Source organism: Cydia pomonella, chromosome 4 (genome assembly GCF_033807575.1).
Source record: "Cydia pomonella isolate Wapato2018A chromosome 4, ilCydPomo1, whole genome shotgun sequence".
Taxonomy (NCBI): domain Eukaryota; kingdom Metazoa; phylum Arthropoda; class Insecta; order Lepidoptera; family Tortricidae; genus Cydia; species Cydia pomonella.
The window spans coordinates 7,406,973-7,427,513 of NC_084706.1; the positions used below are offsets into that span (position 1 = coordinate 7,406,973).

Here is a 20,541-nt window from a genome sequence, read left to right on the forward strand (position 1 = left end):
ATTTTACCTACCATTCTGTTGCCATAATGGATTTATGTACTCGTATCTATGCCAAATTGCAGCTTTCTAACACTAACAATTACGGAGCAAAGCCGCGGACGGACAGGCAGACGGACACGACGAAACTTGCATTCCTAATAGTTGACCACGGAACAATAAAAAACATAGATGCATATAACATTTGTTACTTACTCCTTATGTTGAGGAATGCGTGTTTAAAGTATTTCGGATTCCTCACGGGCACAGTGCATACCTAGTAAAGAAAATATTTACAGTTCGACACTTAAACTAACTTTACATACTTGAGCGTTTGCTAGTCGACTGAAATCCGGTGTGAGGTAATACATAATTCCGTTCCAAGCGCCTGGCAATGTCACGCCGCGGAAGAACAAAACCACCAGCACAACGTACGGAAACAATGCAGTGAAATACACCACCTGCAAATTTACCAACATGACAGCCTTTTCTGTTTGCTTGACATTCCACAGACCGGGGTGACTTCAGGAAAATATGTTTATCAACAATTACCCAAAAATATCCACTGCTGTACTAAGAGATCAATAGTTCAAGGATCAAGGATCAATAGTTTTGGGATGCGATACCATTGAACTGTTCTCTGTAGTTTCCTTGGTTGCTAATGATCTCGCATCGTCTTTCAAGAGGTACCTACTAGTTTTTATCTTACAGAATTAGAAAATATGTATACCTAAGAAACAATGTACATGGAGGAGATCTCCACTTTATCGGCTAATCAGTTAAGAGTCTTACAATGAAGTCTACGCAGATTCCTTAACTCTTGATACTTGATTCTGAATATTTCTTTTATATTATTTTACAGTACATGTGGTGCTATTTTACCGCACTAGTGTGGCAATTAGCACTTTATGTGCCTAGGACGAAAATTTAAAGGGTAAAAGTACATACAGTACTTTAAAACGTTGTACGATACACGAGCGAATAGGCAGATCGCAACTCATTTCCATTTAGAACTCCCTTCGGTCGTGTTTTTTTTTTATTTATCGCCACTCTTTGCGGATTTACTACTTTTCGCATTTGTATGGTAATGTAGTATTTCAACACACCAGTTCGTAAAAGCTGTCTTTATTCTTCAAAAACTGGTGATAAAATACATTTTTTCCACAAGAGTGGCAAGTGGCTGGCTAGTAGAATTGACTTTTAAGTAATAATTTAAATGATAAATATTTAATTGATTCATTTGGATTTCGTTTGTAATGTATTACAGTTAGTGCTTTCCTCGCTTTGGTGTGGTGAACATTTTTGTGTTTCACTCGACAGCAAAGTTTATTTAACCCTCGTGCCTTGAAACCCTCGCAACGCTTAATAATTCGTTCAATTTTCGAATCCTTCGTTTGCTCCGGTATCAATATTAGCACGAAGATAAAGAGACATAAAGAATAATTTTGTCCCCTTTCATTCTATTAGTTATATTAAAAAAATAGACTAGTCTACATTTAATATTATCTAATACAAAACATTAAACTAATTCTACGGACAGTTTTCATTCGATTTTCCAATACCTTTCCGGATGACTGCACACCCTTGCACAAGCAAAGGAAAACGATAATCCAAGCAGCAAGTAAGCACGCAGCCATTTCCCATCCTAAATCACCTATTTCTTCAATCCCCGTTGAAAGCCCGAGCACCTTGTTCCTGCAATATACGTAGATAATGAACTTAACATAATGAGAAACACATACTACATCGTGTTATCCCCGCTCCGTGTCAAATTCATCCGTAGTTTTGTTATTGCAATATAATCCGACTAATCGAACTAATTATTTAGTTACAATTAGACAATGCATTGAAGCATATATTATCGTTGCTTTGAAATATAATCTGACTAATTGAACTAATTACTTAGTTACAATTAAACGTAGTATAGCATAGTCATTGCAACTTAATATTTGATATGTATGTCTCTGCACTCTTTGACGAGTGGTGTTATCGTTTCCCGCTTAACGTTCGGATGCGGCACTCACAGAAATACCCAAAAAGTTTTCACAATATTAAAAAAAAAAAATTGCTGCAAAACTTTGACGTAGACATACCAAAATTCAGTTAATGCTTTGAAAATATCCCACACAATTTAGCCTCAATATCAGCTGAGATCCTGTCACTTAATTTCAATGAGAACTAAATATCACGGAGAGCTTTTATTTCCATTTGATGAAAACCATTTCGACTATTCCCGACGTATCTACAGGTTTTTTGAATAAAAAACTGCAATCAAATCGATTCTCCCGTTTGGGGGCTACGCTCGTAAATACAATACTTAACTACGATTATAAAGATTATTTCATAAAAGTTCAAAGTAAAAATAATAATTGGTAGTTGTGATTTTATTCAGCAGTACTTGGACGGTACTGTTAAGTTAAAATTATTACCATATATCATACTCTGAAAGTAACTCTTGCTTATCTACATTTTCGTACAAATTAAATATTACCTTCAATGTACGCTATCATCAGTCTAATTGACGTTGATTGTCACAGATTGTCACGCTTTAAACATAACAAAATTCGCAAAACGTTGCGTCTTAGAATAAACTTTAAAGTGTTCTAAAAATCAAAATGAAAGTTATTTTTATAAGTTGCTGAACAAATGTTGGTCAGGTTGAGGAGTATAGCCTACAGTTTAATTTTTTGCTCTTGTTACAGGCCACACTCGGTATATAACTATTCTTTTTCCTTAATCTTTCAGTGAAAGCTGCCTTAATAAAGAAGTACTTAGTCAGGTTTATTAAAAAATGCACCATACACATGTATTTTACTTTCCTCATATTCAAAATAAAAATTAGAGTGTTTAAACACTCAGATAAAAGTACCCATTTGTGACTTTCATCCCTTGGTTAACAATTAACTATTAAGAATATTGTATGAAGTCATTTCATCTCCCACAATTCGAAATATCTGGAATATGGATGCTGTGGCAGCTATTACAAACACTTCCATGATTTAGCTTTTGAACTTGATGTACATAACTTAAACTTCCTCGCCTGCGCTGCGGTTTGTAGTTCTTGGTAACTTACGTAAAGTACTCCTCCGCTGGTGGCCGCCTCAGGGCCACGTCTGCTAATGCGCTTATATTATGCTCAATGGTGTAAGTCAGGTTGAAACATTTTCTCAGATAATAAGTTCCATTTTGTGCTTCGCATAAATCGGCTTCTTCATATGAATAACAATCTAAAACAAGAAAGGTATTATTAAGTATGTAAATTTTACGCACGATTTCCTCTACAAGTGTCGTTACAATAATTACAAAGCGAGGATTAGCCATGAAGGTATATATTAAAGTGGAGAGCGCAATGACTTTTTTTGTCATACCAAATTGAACCTTATCACCGAGCCAGAAAGGTGATCGTACCAGACTAGAGAAAACGGTCCACTTGAGATAGCAAAACCCGAGCCCTGTGTCCTGTGTCTCACTCGCACATGTTGCCAATGTTAAAAAGATACCATTGTGGTAGTAATAATATCAATATACTACTGAAATTAATTACCTTCTTATACTATTTTGGCGCTATATTCAAATTACGGTTCTGATATCTTTTAAGTAATTTTCAATTAATTATGATGTTAATATTATTAATTAATTAAAACAAGCATGTGCACATAAAAAAAAGCATTAAATTGAATATTGTAGAAATTGTAGTAACTTTGAATATTAATTGGTATCCCCAACTTGATGTTATATTTTCATGTATTTTCAAAATACCTTAATGGCGCCGCTCAGCTTTGATACGTATAATATTGCAAAAAATAATGGTTAAAACAATGTTGTGTGACGGGTTGCAGTAGTGAAAGCTATGCTGATTGAGGAATATCTTTTCACAGGCAAGTGACAATTATTCAATTTTACGATAAAACTACAACTATATTGTCAAACTTCTTAGGGTGACTATGATGTCGGAACGATATTAATCGGTCTTACTTTTTATTACGTACTTCATGTAAAAGTAACTTTATCTAAATAGTCTATATTGTCTATATGTCTTTATTTCGGCATGTTTAATGTGGTCGCCGTAATGAGAGCTATTATATAATAAATAGTTGACAAAATTTAAATCCGCGGTCCTTAAAACATTACAAACCCACATTTATACATAATATTTTATTACTGAAAGGTTGCTTCAAAATATTTATATATAAGTAATCGATACTATATAGGTTGGACATACATATCCGTCCGTAGGACAAGGCAGCAAATTTTAAAAATTTAGCTGCAATGACAGATCTACGATGATGCTTACCCTTAAAGTTAGCTGAAGTGTGCAAAAGGGAAGCCATCATGTATATGAACATCCCATGAGTGCGAAAGAGGCAGACCACAAATGAAAAAACCTGACCAATTACTATTTTTAAGTTCGACAGTAGTCGCCAACGGCCGACATTTATGATTCATTTATTCATTTACTCACACATGGAATCGTAACACCTATATTTTTAAATTAAGTAATAAATATAAATCAATCGGGAAGGAAACTATTAAAAACGTATTGCAGTCAAAATAGTGTCGTGTTGTTGAACAGGTAATTATGATATTCCAGGCGAAATTTTCTAAACGATATGTAGCTATTTTGTTAAATTAAGAGCATAAGAAGCAATAATAAAAGCATAATAGTGTAAGAAGCCGGTTTACATAGTTAAATAAAAGTTATTTTATTTTGTTTTGTGCTAATATTTTACCATTGTATTCAATAATCAAGATTATTTTGTGTAAAAATCTTAATCGTTACGCTACGCTAGGGCTTGACGGACCCACTTTCCGATTTCCAATTGAGCTGAAACTTTTCAGTCTACGGGCCGGGCTCGGTCTATAAACATCGCTAGCTCGAAGAAGTTTTTGCTATGAGAAATGCATTATTGTTGTGTCAAATTGTGTGGCAAAAACAGTAAAAACTCTGGTGTACAAAAAAATGGCATTTTATTTCACAGGTATGCCGATGTTTTTAGATTTTCAAAAAAAATAAGAGTTACATTAAATTAAGCAGCACTCGAAACTCGTTGGCGTCTTATAAGAAAGTCTCTATCGCACTGCGTCCGTATAGCTCCTTTCTTGTCTTTCATAACGTGACATTCCTAAGTGCGAATATAAGATAATATGTCTGTGCTCCAGAGGGACAAGCGCCCTAGTTAAAAACTGTAAAGATGGGCGAACCGGTCCACGACCCTGGATATATCTCGCTCTTACTTATAGTTGGGATTTTGACGGACGTCCGGCGGACCACCTTCCTCATAATCGACCAGGATCGCAATCCAATACACCGATCACTAACAGCTTTTAGAACGACTAAATTAAGTGACGTTGTTGAAAGCGTTTTACAGAAGAGAAAAAAAACCGTTTTCTGGGTCAATTATATATGAATGAATTGAATGAATGATTGAAATTTAATCCAGAAAATTATTTCCATATACATTGTACATTTACACATAATTACATTACATAAAGAATTTAATTAAAATAAAATTTCACTGTTGTATGTTGCTAGATTTGATTTATAGGTGTGGCGAAATGCGCAAACACTATAATCAAATAATCATTTAATTGATATAATCGAATAGCGTATTTAATGACAAACCTAGCAATATATGCTTCAATAAATCGTTTTTACACATAGATACACTTAAATAGTTGAATTTAAAATATTCTCTAAATCCACGCTGACCACCCAACGGGGCACCGCCACTTGATTACTTTCACATTTTCGCTTCCGCTAATTAGGTTAGGGGTTAAACAGACGACAGGTTCTTAATACCTAACTAATAGTTATGTGTTTCGTTGTAATACTAGCAAATGGGGTAGGGCTTCACACAGTTATTTTTCACTATGTTGTACCTTCTCCCTAAAATAAAAGAGTGATACATAGATTGGTAGTTCAATAATTAATCAAGGTTCTGAGATACAAAGTTGTCAGAAATATTTCTATAATTTTGCAGAGTTTTCCTTATCTAAAGTTCCTCACATGTCCTACACGTCACGGTACAATAGTGCAGTATTTTAGTAAATGACTCGTTAGGACTATACGTTGTAACCAGCGAAGAAAGTAGGAGATGTAACATACATGTACAGGGTGGACAAATAAGAAGTATACATTTTGTTTTTAAATGTTAAGTAGGTATATTAACTTAAAAAAAAATTAAGGATTGTTTTAGAAATATAATATACAGGGTTGGCAAATACATGTGGAACATAATGTCTGACAAATGTCCACTACATACAGCTGGCAAATGTGATCCCTTTTCATCTCAATTTCCAGCTATTTTCGGTATTATCTTAGTAAGTTTGTGTCGGATGGTCGGTTTTAACTCTTTAAATTTCAGGCACGTAATTTTACACAGCCTCACAGAAATAAATCAGAAACTGCAAAATTTGGGGAATTTGGCTGTCCATCACTGTCACTGTTTCTCGAAATTAATCGACCAAACAACGTGTTTTAAAAACACAAACATTTGAAAAAAAAAATGCCAGCTGCTAGAGGTAGACATTTGGCAGAAATTGTCCTCCGTATACAATTGCCAACCCTGAATTATGGCAAAATATTTAACAAATTTTCAAAGTGTATCACTTTATTTGCCCAACCTGTAGATGTAGTGTAGGGACAGCCGGGCTGTCGATCGCATGCTGCGTTCATTCAGCCCAATTCCCTGAGAAAGTAGAAGAGCAGCGTCCTTATGCTTCAATTCGTGCCTAATATATTGAAAGGTAGGATCTTATGAAATGGCTCTACTTACTTTCAGTACTCCAATCGGCGTTACAATTCTGCCACGGCAGTTGACCAAACATGCTGGTGAATGAGACAGTCAGGTAGTATATTGTCCAGGCTATTATGAGGTTGTAATACAGCATTACGATGCAGGAAACGATGACCATTCCGTAGCCAAGGCCACGGAAGAGCGGACAAAATTGGTTGTAAACAGCCACGGGTCCCAGGGCGGCGAACTGTCCAAAAGACAACTCCATGAACATTAGCGGCAGACCCGCTACAATGAGCATCACGGTGAACGGGATAAGGAATGCCCCTGGAAATAAAAGTCAAAGTTAATTTGCAAAGAAAGACTGTACCCCTAGTGTAAATTTATTCGATAGCGACACGTGACGTACGCGTTTGCGTTACGTCTCATTTTGTATGGGATTTTGATTTTACAAAACGTCCCGCTCGACGCGCTGTTTCTAAATCCGGTACAAAATGAGACTTAACGCAAAAGCGTACGTCACGTTCCGCTATCGAATAAATTTACACTAGGGGTTCTGGACGATACTCTGAAACTGCAAAAATAAACCATTTTCCGAAATTAAATCAAGATCGATACTATACTTAAGTAAATCGTTAGATATCACTTTGAGATCAAAATGTAAGTTTAAATTTGCCTCTTGTCAGGTGTTTGACCGTACTTACTAGTAACAGGGTATTATATTCTTAGCGCCTGATATAATAAAGAAAACGCTTGTAAAAACGATGTACTGTTTCTTTTATATCAGGCGCTTAGAATACAGCACCAGCACTCCAATAAATTATTTATTTTTCTTGAATTAGTATTAATTTAAACGGAGATAGCGGGACGACCTTGATACATATTGTAAAGGGTGGCGGGAGTGAGTGGGGAGGCCGGGGCTGAAAGTTCCGATTTTCAAATAACATGGAATTATATGATGAAAAAATAAGTTTTATTTTTGATATTTAAATCTTTTAAAGAATCTTAATCGATATCGGTAATAATATATTAATTTTTGCCAGTATCTCAATAGTTTTTTTTACAGGCATATTTTTGCAAAATTTCGGAAGGGAACATTTAACCCCGCGTTGGGGCGAGTTCTTCCATGTGTGGGGCAAATTGTGCCGCTTGGATAATAGAAATATAATATGAGAATAATTTAGGTTTCTTTCAAATAAAACAGTAATTTTAAAATTTATATTAACTGCGTGTTAATGCAATGCTATAAACTATAAAGAAAACAACAAAACAACATTACTAGTTACATCTAGATAAACATTTGGCACTGGTTAACTAAAATTGAGATCTAATAGCTTAGTTAAAATCTTACTACCTCCATGCTTAATAATACTTTAGGATGCAAAAAAATTAACTGGAAAAGATCCTCGAGATAAACACTTTTTCATAACTAAAACAAATGGGCACATCCATAACAGAACTTAAAAAAAAAACATAAACATAACTGGTAACTTTCAGATAAATGTTTCTTTTATACTATAATAGAGATTCATCAAGTTAAAAACCTTATCATATACATAACTGCATTTATTTTAACTAAATAACACAACTGGTAACCTCCAGACTAACGTTTCATTCATAAGTGTAATAACAAGTGAGATCACAACTTCAATTCTAATCAAATTACAAAACAAAACTTCTAACGTCCATATTTTTTTCATTTACATCTTGAGGTTATTAAATTATTTTTCTTTTAGTGGAATCATCAGTCTTGTTTTAAGCAGTCATAATTAACTTTGGTAAATTTTATTCTTATTCATCATTCAATTCTTCATCTGACTCACAATTGAGACACACAAGTAATACCAGCTTCATTTATACATTTAACATGTGCCCAATTTTTACACATTATACATTCTATCCACTGTTCTCTTGGAAGAGAATTTGAATAAGAATCACAACAAACTATGCAGTACCATTCCAGATCCTCGTTACTATCACTCTCGCTTTCTTGTAATACTCTTCGCTTAGCCTTTTCTTTAACTTTTTCCTTTCTTTTTCCTTTGCCTTTACCTTTTCCTTTATTATTGTTGTTTTCTTTAACCTTTTTAGTAATGTCTTCGTTCTTCTTTGCTTTTTTCTTTGCCTGTTCTTCAGCTAATGCATAAAAAAATATGATAAATTCGAAGGGGGTAAGTTGTTCCGGGGAACAACCAACCCCTTTACGAGGGAACTTGTAGCCCCAAATTAAGTTTTTGTATAAAAACTGTCACGAAATCAATTGAAAAAACATTCAAACAATAAGATACCTAACTAGTGCCACTCTTATATAGGAAAGGTACACATAAATTGGTCAGTAATAAATAAAAATAGACCAAAAAGATTAAATACGAAAAAATGTACACACGTGGTGTTCTAATAGCACGGTGCACACAGCCACTCGTCCGCCGCTGTTGGAGCAACTATTGTAAGATGGCCGCCAGCGCGGCGCGTCACTTGATGCTTAAACGACGCACTTCACGTGTATTGCTATTTCTTTCCTTTACAAAGTTATAACTGTCGGAACAACTTACCCCGGGAACTTCCAGCCCCGGCCTCCCTATATTGGATAGGACCAAATGCCGAGAAACAGGGGAGCTTGCCCAGCAGTGGGACAGTATAACAAAAGTATTAATTTCATATTCATATTTTATTGCGATCATGTTCATTACAGAAGATGGTATAATTTTTTTTTTCAGTAGGTGCATGATACCCTGTTAAGGCATTGCAATCATCTTAATAGTTATATTACTAATGGTAACTATTTACAAACTAGACATGCCCGCGGCTCCGCTCGCGTAAGTGAGATAAAGAGTCAAAAAAAAATCAAAATCAAAATAGTTTATCACTGCTAAATGTTGTTTCAAGTTATAGAAATTGCCCGTGATACCTGCACTAGGCTATGCCCTGTCTCGCAGGATGGCACTTTTCCTAGTTTGCCAGTTTTTATTGATTATAGGCGCTAAAGAATTCACTATCAGCTAAAAATAACAAATTGCATGCTACACTACAGTTTACTACAAAGTATACAACAATTTTTGTCTTGTATTATTAACAATAAAAAATAAAATTAAAATTAAAAATTAGTGCTAATCAATTACAAAGAACTAAGGCAAGGAATTTATAAGGGAAGGAGAGTTTGTCTTATGTTTAAATACCAACCTTATTATATAAAGTATAATTGCAGGGATGTTTACAAACATTACTACATTGGGCATGATTTTCCAGGAAATCGATATAACTAAATATCTCTTTAAATGATATGATTAAAGCTTGATTTTTTGGAGCGATAAAGATATATAGCCACAATTGTCACAAAGTTAGGAATATATCTTTATTTGTTTGAAGATTCCAAAAGGAGGAGGTTATCAATTCGGGTGTATGTTTTTATTTTGTTTTTTTTTTTTATGTTTGTTACTCCATAACTCCGTCATTTCTGAACCGATTTTGAAAATTATTTTTTTGTTTGAATTTATATATATACATATTAGTCCCGTTTTTGTCAAAACTCAGTTCTAATGATGGGATCCATGAGGAATCGAGGGAACTCTTCAAATGTGAAAGGCATACATACAGTGATTTTTGTATTTTCTTTAACAAATCAGGCATTTACATTCAAAAAAGTGACATTTGATGAAGTGGAACTGCTAATGATGATCAGAATGGAACTCTTCAACGACGCATAGTACACGTTTGGCGATTTGTACTCTTCCCTGTGTTTGTTAAGTAAATTAGATTTTCAAGACAAATTTTTGTCAAGTTCGAGTTCTGACGATGGGGTCCATGAGGAATCGAGGGAACTCCTCAAATGTTAAAGGCATATATATAGTGATCTTAGTATTTTCATCAACAAATCAAGTATTTACATTTGTAGAAATGACATTTGATGAAGTGGAACTGCTGATGATGAACAGAACGGAACTCTTCAACGATGCATAGTTCACGTTTGGCAATTTGTTCTCTTTGCATGTTTGTCAAGCAGTTAGGTTTCAAGCTACATTTTTATATTTCTACCCTACTTAGTTTTTTAAATAATTATCTGGTGCTTTATTTCATGCATGGTGTGAAATAATTTATCTTAAATACAGTCGAATACCCTATTGCGGGTATCTTACCCGTCAACCATAGCGCAAATCTGAAATGTGCCAAGGTGGATACAGTGACAAAAAAAACATGTTACCTCCTTTTCTACATAATTAGGCGTAGGATGCTTTAATTTCATTGGATAATCCAAAATCAATAATAATCGTGCTTTGACCGGAAAATTATTTGGAAAAAATATGAATTAACCTTTGAATTCAACCCTACAAAGGTTTATTGAAACTAAGATTATTCGATGAGCAGAATTATTTTTATTGTAACAGTTGTATGATACTTCTTATATGTAACATATTTATGGCGTTATTCATAAACATCTGTTAAATTTAAAATGCAGTTGATGATCATTTGTCCTTGTCTGTAATATTGACATTTGTGTTTGTCAGAAAGTGGGAAAATTTAACAGAGGTTTACTAAGTTATATGAATAAGGGGGTTAGTTTGCAAATTGTCAACAAATTATATGATTTGGAAAAATGAGAGATTATATTTTTTCATCCACATATGTATTTGCAAACTATCACACATCTCGTATGGGTATAGACTAAGGTTATCAACCTTTATTCATAATTGTTGTTTAATTAATAATAAAATGAATTGAAAATAATTAATTCTTTGCACTTGTATTTACTTACTCTAAAGCATTACCAGATAAAAATTCTTCGATTGTATAATATGCCTTTCCTATTGAAATTGAGTTGAGTAGTAGACTTTGTATACTTACATCGTGGTAAAGCCACCCTCGGGTGTAAAAATAGTATTTTCATCACACTTGCTCGAAAAATATCTTATTTCATGCAGGTATACTGAAGGACAAAGGCCTATTTTGTTCCCGCGGGAGTTATGGATTGTGAAAAAACCTATAACTCCCTAGGGAGTTATAACTTTTTTTATGTCACTTGTTCATATAAACCAAGTAGCGTAAATGAGTTTTACTTGAAAAATACTGTCGTTAATAATTGAATATTTTTGTTTATATTTAAAAATAATTAATATGATAGCCATTTAAAATATTTTTAGATAATTTTAAATCGTGGCTGAATTCCGAATAGGTCTATTGCCTTCAATGCCTAACCAATGACAATATGGCGGACGAATGTTTGTTATGTCACCGTATTAAAGAATATTTTTTTCTTCGCAAGTGTGATGAAAAACATTGTGTGTAACTGTGGGAGTAAGAAAATTGCAAACTCGGGTCTCTAATACCACCCTCACTTCCAAAATTTCACTCGTTGCACAATGTACGATTTTTTTACGATGATAAATTGTATAAGTCATTTATATACGAACACTGGCAGCAAATTTATTACAATATTTACCAATAGCTAGAAAAAACCCACTGCTAACAACCCAAGGCTTGCATTAACAAATATAGGTGAGACGTACTATACTTGACGCGAATGACGCGGCGAATAATGATCCGTATGGCAGTTCTTCAAAGTAAAAAAATTGGTTGTCCGTAAAATCGGTTTACGGAAGATAATTTTGCGTGATAACGTCATAAGAAAACATCACCGAATTATCATTATTTTGTATAATACAAAGAAGGAGTGACCATGCAGATCTGTCCACAACGTGGCCGTAACGTTACCATGGAGATCTGTCCATAACGTGACACTTTTTCGTGCATGGTACCGGTGTTCATCGATTTATAAGACGTTATCACGTCAAAAAACTTTGCTAAAGCCCTTCTTCCAAAAACGCAATAAAGAAATTAGTTGATACTGACAACTGTTTCTGCTTAATCTTCATGGAAAATAAATTGTACTTTGCGGAAATCCATATGAATTAGAACAATAATATTGCTTTGCTAATCCGTAATAATTATAATAACATGCTAGTCAACTAGTACTAACCCGTTATAGGTACTAACTTGCGTATATTTTACATTCAAATAATGTTCCCACCCTCTCATTGTTTTAAGTGGCCAAGATTTTACATAATCTTCTTATTTAACTATTTTTTTTTATTAATACAATAATTAAAAACTAATAACTAAAATAGTTCCCTGCAAAAATGTATTTACAGTTTGACTGCAGGTATGAGTCTCTTTAACATTACATACAATGTTAAGCAAACAAAAATGAAATAAAACTAAAACTTATTTAAATTTCAAAAGAAACTGGTTAGAGGAAGCGATCATTTCAAAAGTATTTGTTTAGTTACTTAATCAAATAACTTGTCGAAACTATAAGGGTTCCGTTTTTGCCATTTGGCTACGAAACCCTCAAAATGTATACCTAGCAGGCAACTCGCTTGTCACTTACGTTAATTGACCTCAAGTCATGCCAAGTGGTCTAAGATTAATCTAAACACGGCGTTCAGGGCATGTTTACCCTATCGCCTTGTGCTGACAAGGCGTTTATGATCAAAGGTGTGATAATTAATTAGATTGACCGCAAACATACATGTACATATACCAGGTGTTTCCTGTAACACGAGCAAATAATTTAAACATATCTTGTACTCCTCAAACGATGACACTTTTGTTCAATAACTTTTAAAAATTATGAAGTATTTAGATTTCTTATTTTTCATACAAAATAAATATTGCCTTCAATGTACGCCATCATCGTTGTAATTGACGTCACTTGTCACGCTTTAAACATGACAAAATTTGCAATACATTGCGTCTTAGAATAAACTTTAAAGTGTAATAAAAATCAAAGCATAAGTTATTTTTAAAAGTCGCTGAACAAATGTTGGTCAGTTTGAGGAGTACAGCTTACAGTTTAATTTATTGCTCCTGTTATTGGGACCGTGCGAAGTGCATGGTGGGGGTAAGGAAAATGATCCCAGCGCATAAGGTGGTAAAAATTAGAACTAACTGCGGATAGCGTCTTTAACATTTCGTACAAGTTATATGACTCAACATGAAACTTTAATTTACGATTACTCCTGAAATATTCATTTAAATTGTATGGTGTAAGGGACCATTATAATCTGTATGAAATGCTTAATATAACTAACGTATTTAATTTGATAATTATCAATACTAAACCCGTGTAAATAGCTTTGCAAATGCCACATACTATTGTGATCTTTTTCTAGAAGTAAGAATGGATATAGTAAGTTATCCTTAAAAGATAGACATTCAACATCGCGGACTTTTTATAGACCCATGAAAGAGTGACAACTCCCCCATACATTGTGTTGTTATAGCTCAAACAGATTAGGCAACGTTTTCGATTAAAGCTCCTAGCCACACCGTTAACATCGTTATATGTCAACCAATTTACACAAAACCTTAACAAGTTGTATAAGTACCTAAACCTTCCTCAAGAATGACTCAGCTATTGATAGATCAAAGCCGTATGAATTCTGTTCAATCGTTTTTAGTTATGGTGTAGTTTTATAAGATGTAGTGCATTAACGTTTTCCCCTAGACTTGCGGACGCTAGGTTGCATGACAGTCGTGCACGTAGCGAATAGGCAACACCCGGTATTTGAACTAATCTAATCTAATCTCACATTTAAAGGATGATGAAATAACTACCTAATACATTAATGTAAGTGGCATGTTTCTTCAGATTATTCATAAATCATTTCTTTCACATTTTACCCTTAACACATACCTACGCTGCGGCAATTACTGTAACTCGTAAGTGAACATACTTTGCAACGGGTCTTTCGACAGTTTCGGCCCGGGTCGCAGTGAAGAAGTTAAGTTAAACACTGAGGCACGAATGTGGTTAATAAGTACGTCGCCGTAATCGTTATGACGTCTTTGCTAACGTTCATAATACAAAAAAAACACGTCAAAGTTTAGTTTACATAGTTTAACGTATTAACTTATAATTATTCTGTAGTCAGTGTAAACACGCTTGTGGAAAACTACGCAACTAGCGCTGAAAAGGAACGAACAGTCAACTCAAAACAACGGTATAAAAATTCGCGCGAAACTACGCCGAGATCGCCTCTGGCAGCGCCTCTGGTAGCTCAGCAGTGACAGCACAAAGACGTTCGTTCATCTTTATGCCTCTGAACATGCAAGAACGTTGTTATAAAGACAGATAACGAAATTACGATTTTCGCGGTAGGCCCCTTCCCGCGCGCGTCCTTCAAGGAACTCACCTCCCCCGTTGTTGTAGCAGAGATAAGGGAAACGCCACACGTTGCCGAGCCCGACGCTGTAGCCCAGCAGCGACAGCAGGAAGTCGAACCGGCCCGTCCAGTTCCCCCGCGCGGGCTCCGCTTCCACCGCCGGAACCTCCACATCCCCAGGCTCTTCTCTAGTCTGTGCACAATACAAATTGGTTAAGTTACGGTAAATTTAACGACAGTAGGTAGGTATAATACTAATTATGCGACAGGACAGTTCGATAGACGGCCAAAGACTTTGTACCGGTCTCATACATTTTTGGCCCAAATCTCAACAGACAGTATTAACTGTCCTTTATCAGGTTTCCTAAAACTCAAATGAAAATATTTTTAATTGGGTACTGGAGGCTTATTCTGATTGTAATAACAGTCTGTATGCTGCTATCAACAGTGACATTATTCACCCAGAAATCAGATTTGACACTGACGGATCATATCTAAAACAAATCCAGATCAAATTAATAACCTGTTATCATAATCCGAATAAGCCTCCTGGTTGTAAACGTGGACACGACTACAGCCAGGGGTAAGCGGTCGTACTCTCATACTACTTAAATCAGTAGCGACTATGTGTGGTGAGTGGTGACCGCGAGCTGACTATATGTAGGAGCAGAGTTGGGCGTTATTTATTTACATAATTTCTTATCTAGATAATTATTACAAATAAAATCATTTCAAATAAATTTATACGAAGATAAATTCAATCACAAATAGTGCGTTGACAACTCTTTTATTTAGATAAATTATCTAGATGAAGATAACAGACCTCGTTTGTTATTGAAGTAAGCTTATAATAATAAATGTATACAGAATGTCACGTCGGGTCAAACCGTCACACTGACATTGCTCATATAATCAGAAAATAAATTGTTGCAACATAAACAAAAACTCGCCTCCATTTTTAGGGTTCCGTAGCCAAATGGCAAAAAACGGAACCCTTATAGATTCGTCATGTCCGTCTGTCTGTCCGATTATGTCACAGCCACTTTTTTCCGAAACTATAAGAGCTATACTGTTCAAACTTGGTATGTATTCTATGAACCGCATTAAGATTTTCACACCAAAATAGAAAAAAAAAAACAATAAATTTTGGGGGGTTCCCCATACTTAGAACTGAAACTCAAAAAATCTTTTTTCATCAAACCCATACGTGTGGGGTATCTATGGATAGGTCTTCAAAAATGATATTGAGGTTTCTAATATCATTTTTTTCTAAACTGAATAGTTTGCGCGAGAGACACTTCCAAAGTGGTAAATGTGTCCCCCCCCCCCCCTGTAACTTCTAAAATACCAGAATGAAAAATCTAAAAAAAATATATGATATACATTACCATGCAAACTTCCACCGAAAATTGGTTTGAACGAGATCTAGTAAGTACTTTTTTTTAATACGTCATAAAATTTTTTTTTTTTTTTCATCAAACCCATACGGACTTCTTTAATTCTAAAATGAACTCCATTTTTGAAATCTGCACCCCAAAACTCCCCAAAATGGACGTCATTTTCGTAATCGGAACCGCGAGGAACCTTGGAGATGACACCCATATCGTTTTAAATAAAAATAATGCCCGCCATCTTGGATTCCAAAATGGATGTCATTTTTGTAATCGGCACCCCGAGGACTCTCAAAAATAATTAAAACATCAAATACTACATGATACATATACAAACAGAAGCATGAAACAATTTCTTGCTTTTTAAATAAAGTCTTAAACTACTCGTAATTTCTTAAAATAAACTATAAAACATGTCCGCCATTTTTAATTTAAAAATTGATATCATATGATATATTTTTGTTTACACTGAAACAAAAAATTAGCACATGTCGTATGCATTATTTTATTTGTGCACAAATTGATTGATAATTATAAGACACGCGTCAGCCCTCAAAATTGTATCCCTGAATACTAACAATAGTAACAATAGCGTGTATGAAACTCAGGGACCGGCCCTCCCGCCCCTTGCCTCTCGCACCCCGCACGGTTGCGCTGTCTAGACGCCTTCGTCGACCTACTGTATTATTTCTTAGACTGTGGCTGAGTCGGCACCCTTTTGTTGTTGCTGCAATGCACACATACTATAGAGTGATTTAAAGTAAGATACAATATAATACAAATAATGGAGACGGTAAAGAGTATACAAAACAAAAGCTGCTGCCTTCAGTAGTGATATGATGAGGTAGTAGAAGAGAAGGGTCTTGGGGGACTTTCAGTATATGATTCGTGCACCATCTTCGCACTCAAAAGCTTTAATGTGTCGTCTTGTGCCTCTGACTCTTATGGAGACAGCTCTAATTACGGAATTTTGAACTTTAACTTTCAGCCAGAAAATAATTTGTGAATACGCTTTTCCCCATTTATCATTTAACTTTGATGCATTATGCACACAAACTACTACCACTATTCCACTTTGTTTATAATATTTATAAGATTCTGTGTTTTGTTTTAATTGATTGTGTACTTTGTTAATTGTATATTCCTTATTTGCCTATGTGTTTCTAAATTTGGTGTATTTGCAGCAAACAAATAAACGCTTTATCTATCTATCTATGTAGTAATTAACTTTGATAGGATATAATGCGAGAGAATAGAATACACTTTTACTCAGGGATCGGAACCGGTTTTTTGGAAAAACTTTGAAATAAACATATATTTCGGTTTATTTTATAATCCAAATATAGGACTCGGTTGTGTTTTTAGATAACGACTTCGTATTATGAGATTGCCCAATAGGGTTGTTTCCATCTACAAATCTTAGGGCAGAATTGTATCCTAATAAATTCTTTTGGATTATAAGAACATGTTAAACTACTTTTAGGGGACATGTAATGACCATATTTTTATAAATATTGAATTTAAAATATATTTTGGCACATGTCACGTGACCAAACTCGAAACGTCATTGAAAATTCTGATGACGTCACAACTCTGGGATTGACACTGTTGACAGTTAGGCGATAAACAACAAATGACAAATGTCAGTTGACAGTTCGTATCTTCTACGTGCATATGTAATGTAGTTATGTGTCAAACCGTAAACTGTGACGACACTCAATTTTCAAAGAGCGTTTTGGGCGCGAAAGCAGCTGTCAAAATATATTTTGTTAATTTAACATATTTAAAGCCGTTTTTAGTATAAAAGTTGAATTTTAGGGCAACTTTTAGTTAATATAGAACGTAATACGAGCGTTTCAAAAAATTGGAAACAACCCTATTAGAAATGAAATAATTAACAAAGAACGAAATAATACCGTTTTCGTTCCCATACAAAAAATACTGGTTTCCGATCCCTGCTTTTACTTGCGAATTCCTAAATCAGGATATCAAGCAGTACCTATAATCTGGGCCCGTAACCAATTACAATCATGGGCTTTAAGCATCACTGGTTAAAGTGGAGCAGGTTCAAAATGCTGGAAAGCAAGACAATCTCGACTCCGAGGTCTGAAACTGGACATTGATGTAATACAAGTTTTTAAAGTTTACGATAAGCGAAATTAGGAAATAAGATGTTTTATTATATTTTGTAAAACTAGTTAATACGATTGTTAAATAAAGGCTTATTGAATTGAATATTGAAAGCTCAAAAAACGGATTAAAAAAAAGTCTCTTTTTGGGATCACAATACGGCTGCCATAAATTTGATTAGCAATCTTGAGGCCTTTCTCTAGGGATTTCAGCGATTCGCAAGGCCGTCTTTATACACACGGGGGCCTTGAGCACTCAGGAATAGGGGGTATTATTAAAAACCCCGTTGGACTGTAAAAAAATGGCGCTTAAGATATTTCGGGGCCCCCGTGAGGTTGGGGGCCCCGCGCACGTGCCCCGAGTGCCCAGTGGGAAAGAGAGGCCTGGTGATTCGCATTCTGAGTTTTTGACTTTCGCTCGATAGAAAATAATCACGAACATAGGTCTAAAATGCACTCTAAAAAATAATATATTATAATACATGTTTTAAAAGAGCGGGCAAGTGCGAGTCGGACTTGCCCATTAAGGGCTCCGTACCATTTATGACGTATTAAAAAAAACTACTTACTAGATCTCGTTCAAACCAATTTTCGGTGGAAGTTGCATGGTAATGTATATCATATATTTTTTTTTAAATATTATCATTCTGTTATTTTAGGAGTTACAGGGACGGGGACATACATTTTACCACTTTGGAAGTGTCTCTCGCGCAAACTATTCAGTTTAGAAAAAAAAGATATTAGAAACCTCGATATTATTTTTGGAGACCTATCCATAGATACCCCACACGTATGGGTTTGATGTTTTTTTTTTTTATGACGTATTAAAAAGAAACTACTTACTAGATCTCGTTCAAACCAGTTTTCGGTGGAAGTTCTCATGGTAATGTATATCATATATTTTTTAGTTTTATCATTCTGTTATTTTAGATATTACGGGGGGGGGGGGGGGGCAGACATTTTACCACTTTGGAAGTGTCTCTCGCGCAAACTATTCAGTTTAGAAAAAAATGATATTAGAAACCTCAATATCATTTTTGAAGACCTATCCATAGATCCCCACACGTATGGGTTTGATGAAAAAAAATTTTTGATTTTCATTTCTAAGTATGGGGAACCGCCAAAATTTTTCTTTTTTTGTGTGAAAATCTTAATGCGGTTCATAAAATACATCTACTTACCAAGTTTGAACAGTATAGTTCTTATAGTTTTGGAAAAAAGTGGCTGTGACATAAACGGACAAATAGACGGACATGACGAATCTATAAGGGTTCCGTTTTTTGCCATTTGGCTACGGAACCCTAAAAAGTAAAAAACAATACAGTAATAATTTCCCGTCCGTTAAAACACGACAATAATGGTTTGAATTTTTTTAATTTGAGTTTGATCATAACGAAGAACTTTCCGTACTATTTTTGCTAAAATAAGGGGAAAATTTCCGAGCATATTGGAGAAAATATATGTACCTACAAGTACTATTTTATTTTTCCAAACAACCCATTTTGGCTTTATATTTCCAAAGACGGGCTATGATTGTAAAAGAGCAATTGATACTTAATAGCCCTTTTTGATGCCTTCCAGGTTGCTTTTACTTTCTGTAGTGCGTCGTAAGGCAGAAAAACATATGTAGATACTCGTATCTCACCAAAATCGTCAGTATTAGCAGGACGTGAATCCCTTAAGTCCTAGCAACACACTTTAAACGCCGCTTGCGCGTTTCAGGGTTAGCCAATTAACTATTAGCTACATTAACGTCCAGTGAAATCTGTTATTGCCCTTTTGAAATTTGTTAGATTTCTAAGATTGTGCATTTTTTCTGTCCATTAAAGAAACCGAGTTTAATGCTACATTTTCTTGCCGAATCTTTATCTATAGGCAATTTGTTTAAAGATGTACGATTAAAGACTTAGAAAAATATCGGTACCTACCGAAATCGTTAACTTTTATATTAGTTATCCACATAAAATGTCCTAAAAAATTTAAGCTCTAATAACGCCTTAATTACTGACCGCTTAAAATTTCTTACAAAGTATTATAACCGTATTTCTTGGAGCCGTGGCGAGATAACAATCATTTATCGAAAAACGCCAATCGAAAAGTATAATATGTGATGTATTGTGATGTGATAACAGATGCGACAAAAAGAGCG

At 34.8% G+C, this 20,541-nt stretch overlaps 1 protein-coding gene across 1 annotated transcript in view; it reads right to left on the reverse strand.

Moving 5' to 3' along the window:
* Positions 1 to 20,541, reverse strand: part of LOC133516963 (sodium- and chloride-dependent glycine transporter 1-like) — a 43,812-nt gene that overhangs the window by 14,803 nt on the left and 8,468 nt on the right. Inside the window, exons 2-6 of the mRNA XM_061850037.1 lie at positions 14,903 to 15,065; positions 6,753 to 7,040; positions 3,050 to 3,203; positions 1,539 to 1,671; positions 303 to 437 (exon numbers count right to left, since the gene is read on the reverse strand). Of these exons, the coding sequence (XP_061706021.1) occupies positions 303 to 437; positions 1,539 to 1,671; positions 3,050 to 3,203; positions 6,753 to 7,040; positions 14,903 to 15,065 (873 nt within the window). The remainder of the gene's footprint in view (positions 1 to 302; positions 438 to 1,538; positions 1,672 to 3,049; positions 3,204 to 6,752; positions 7,041 to 14,902; positions 15,066 to 20,541) is intronic.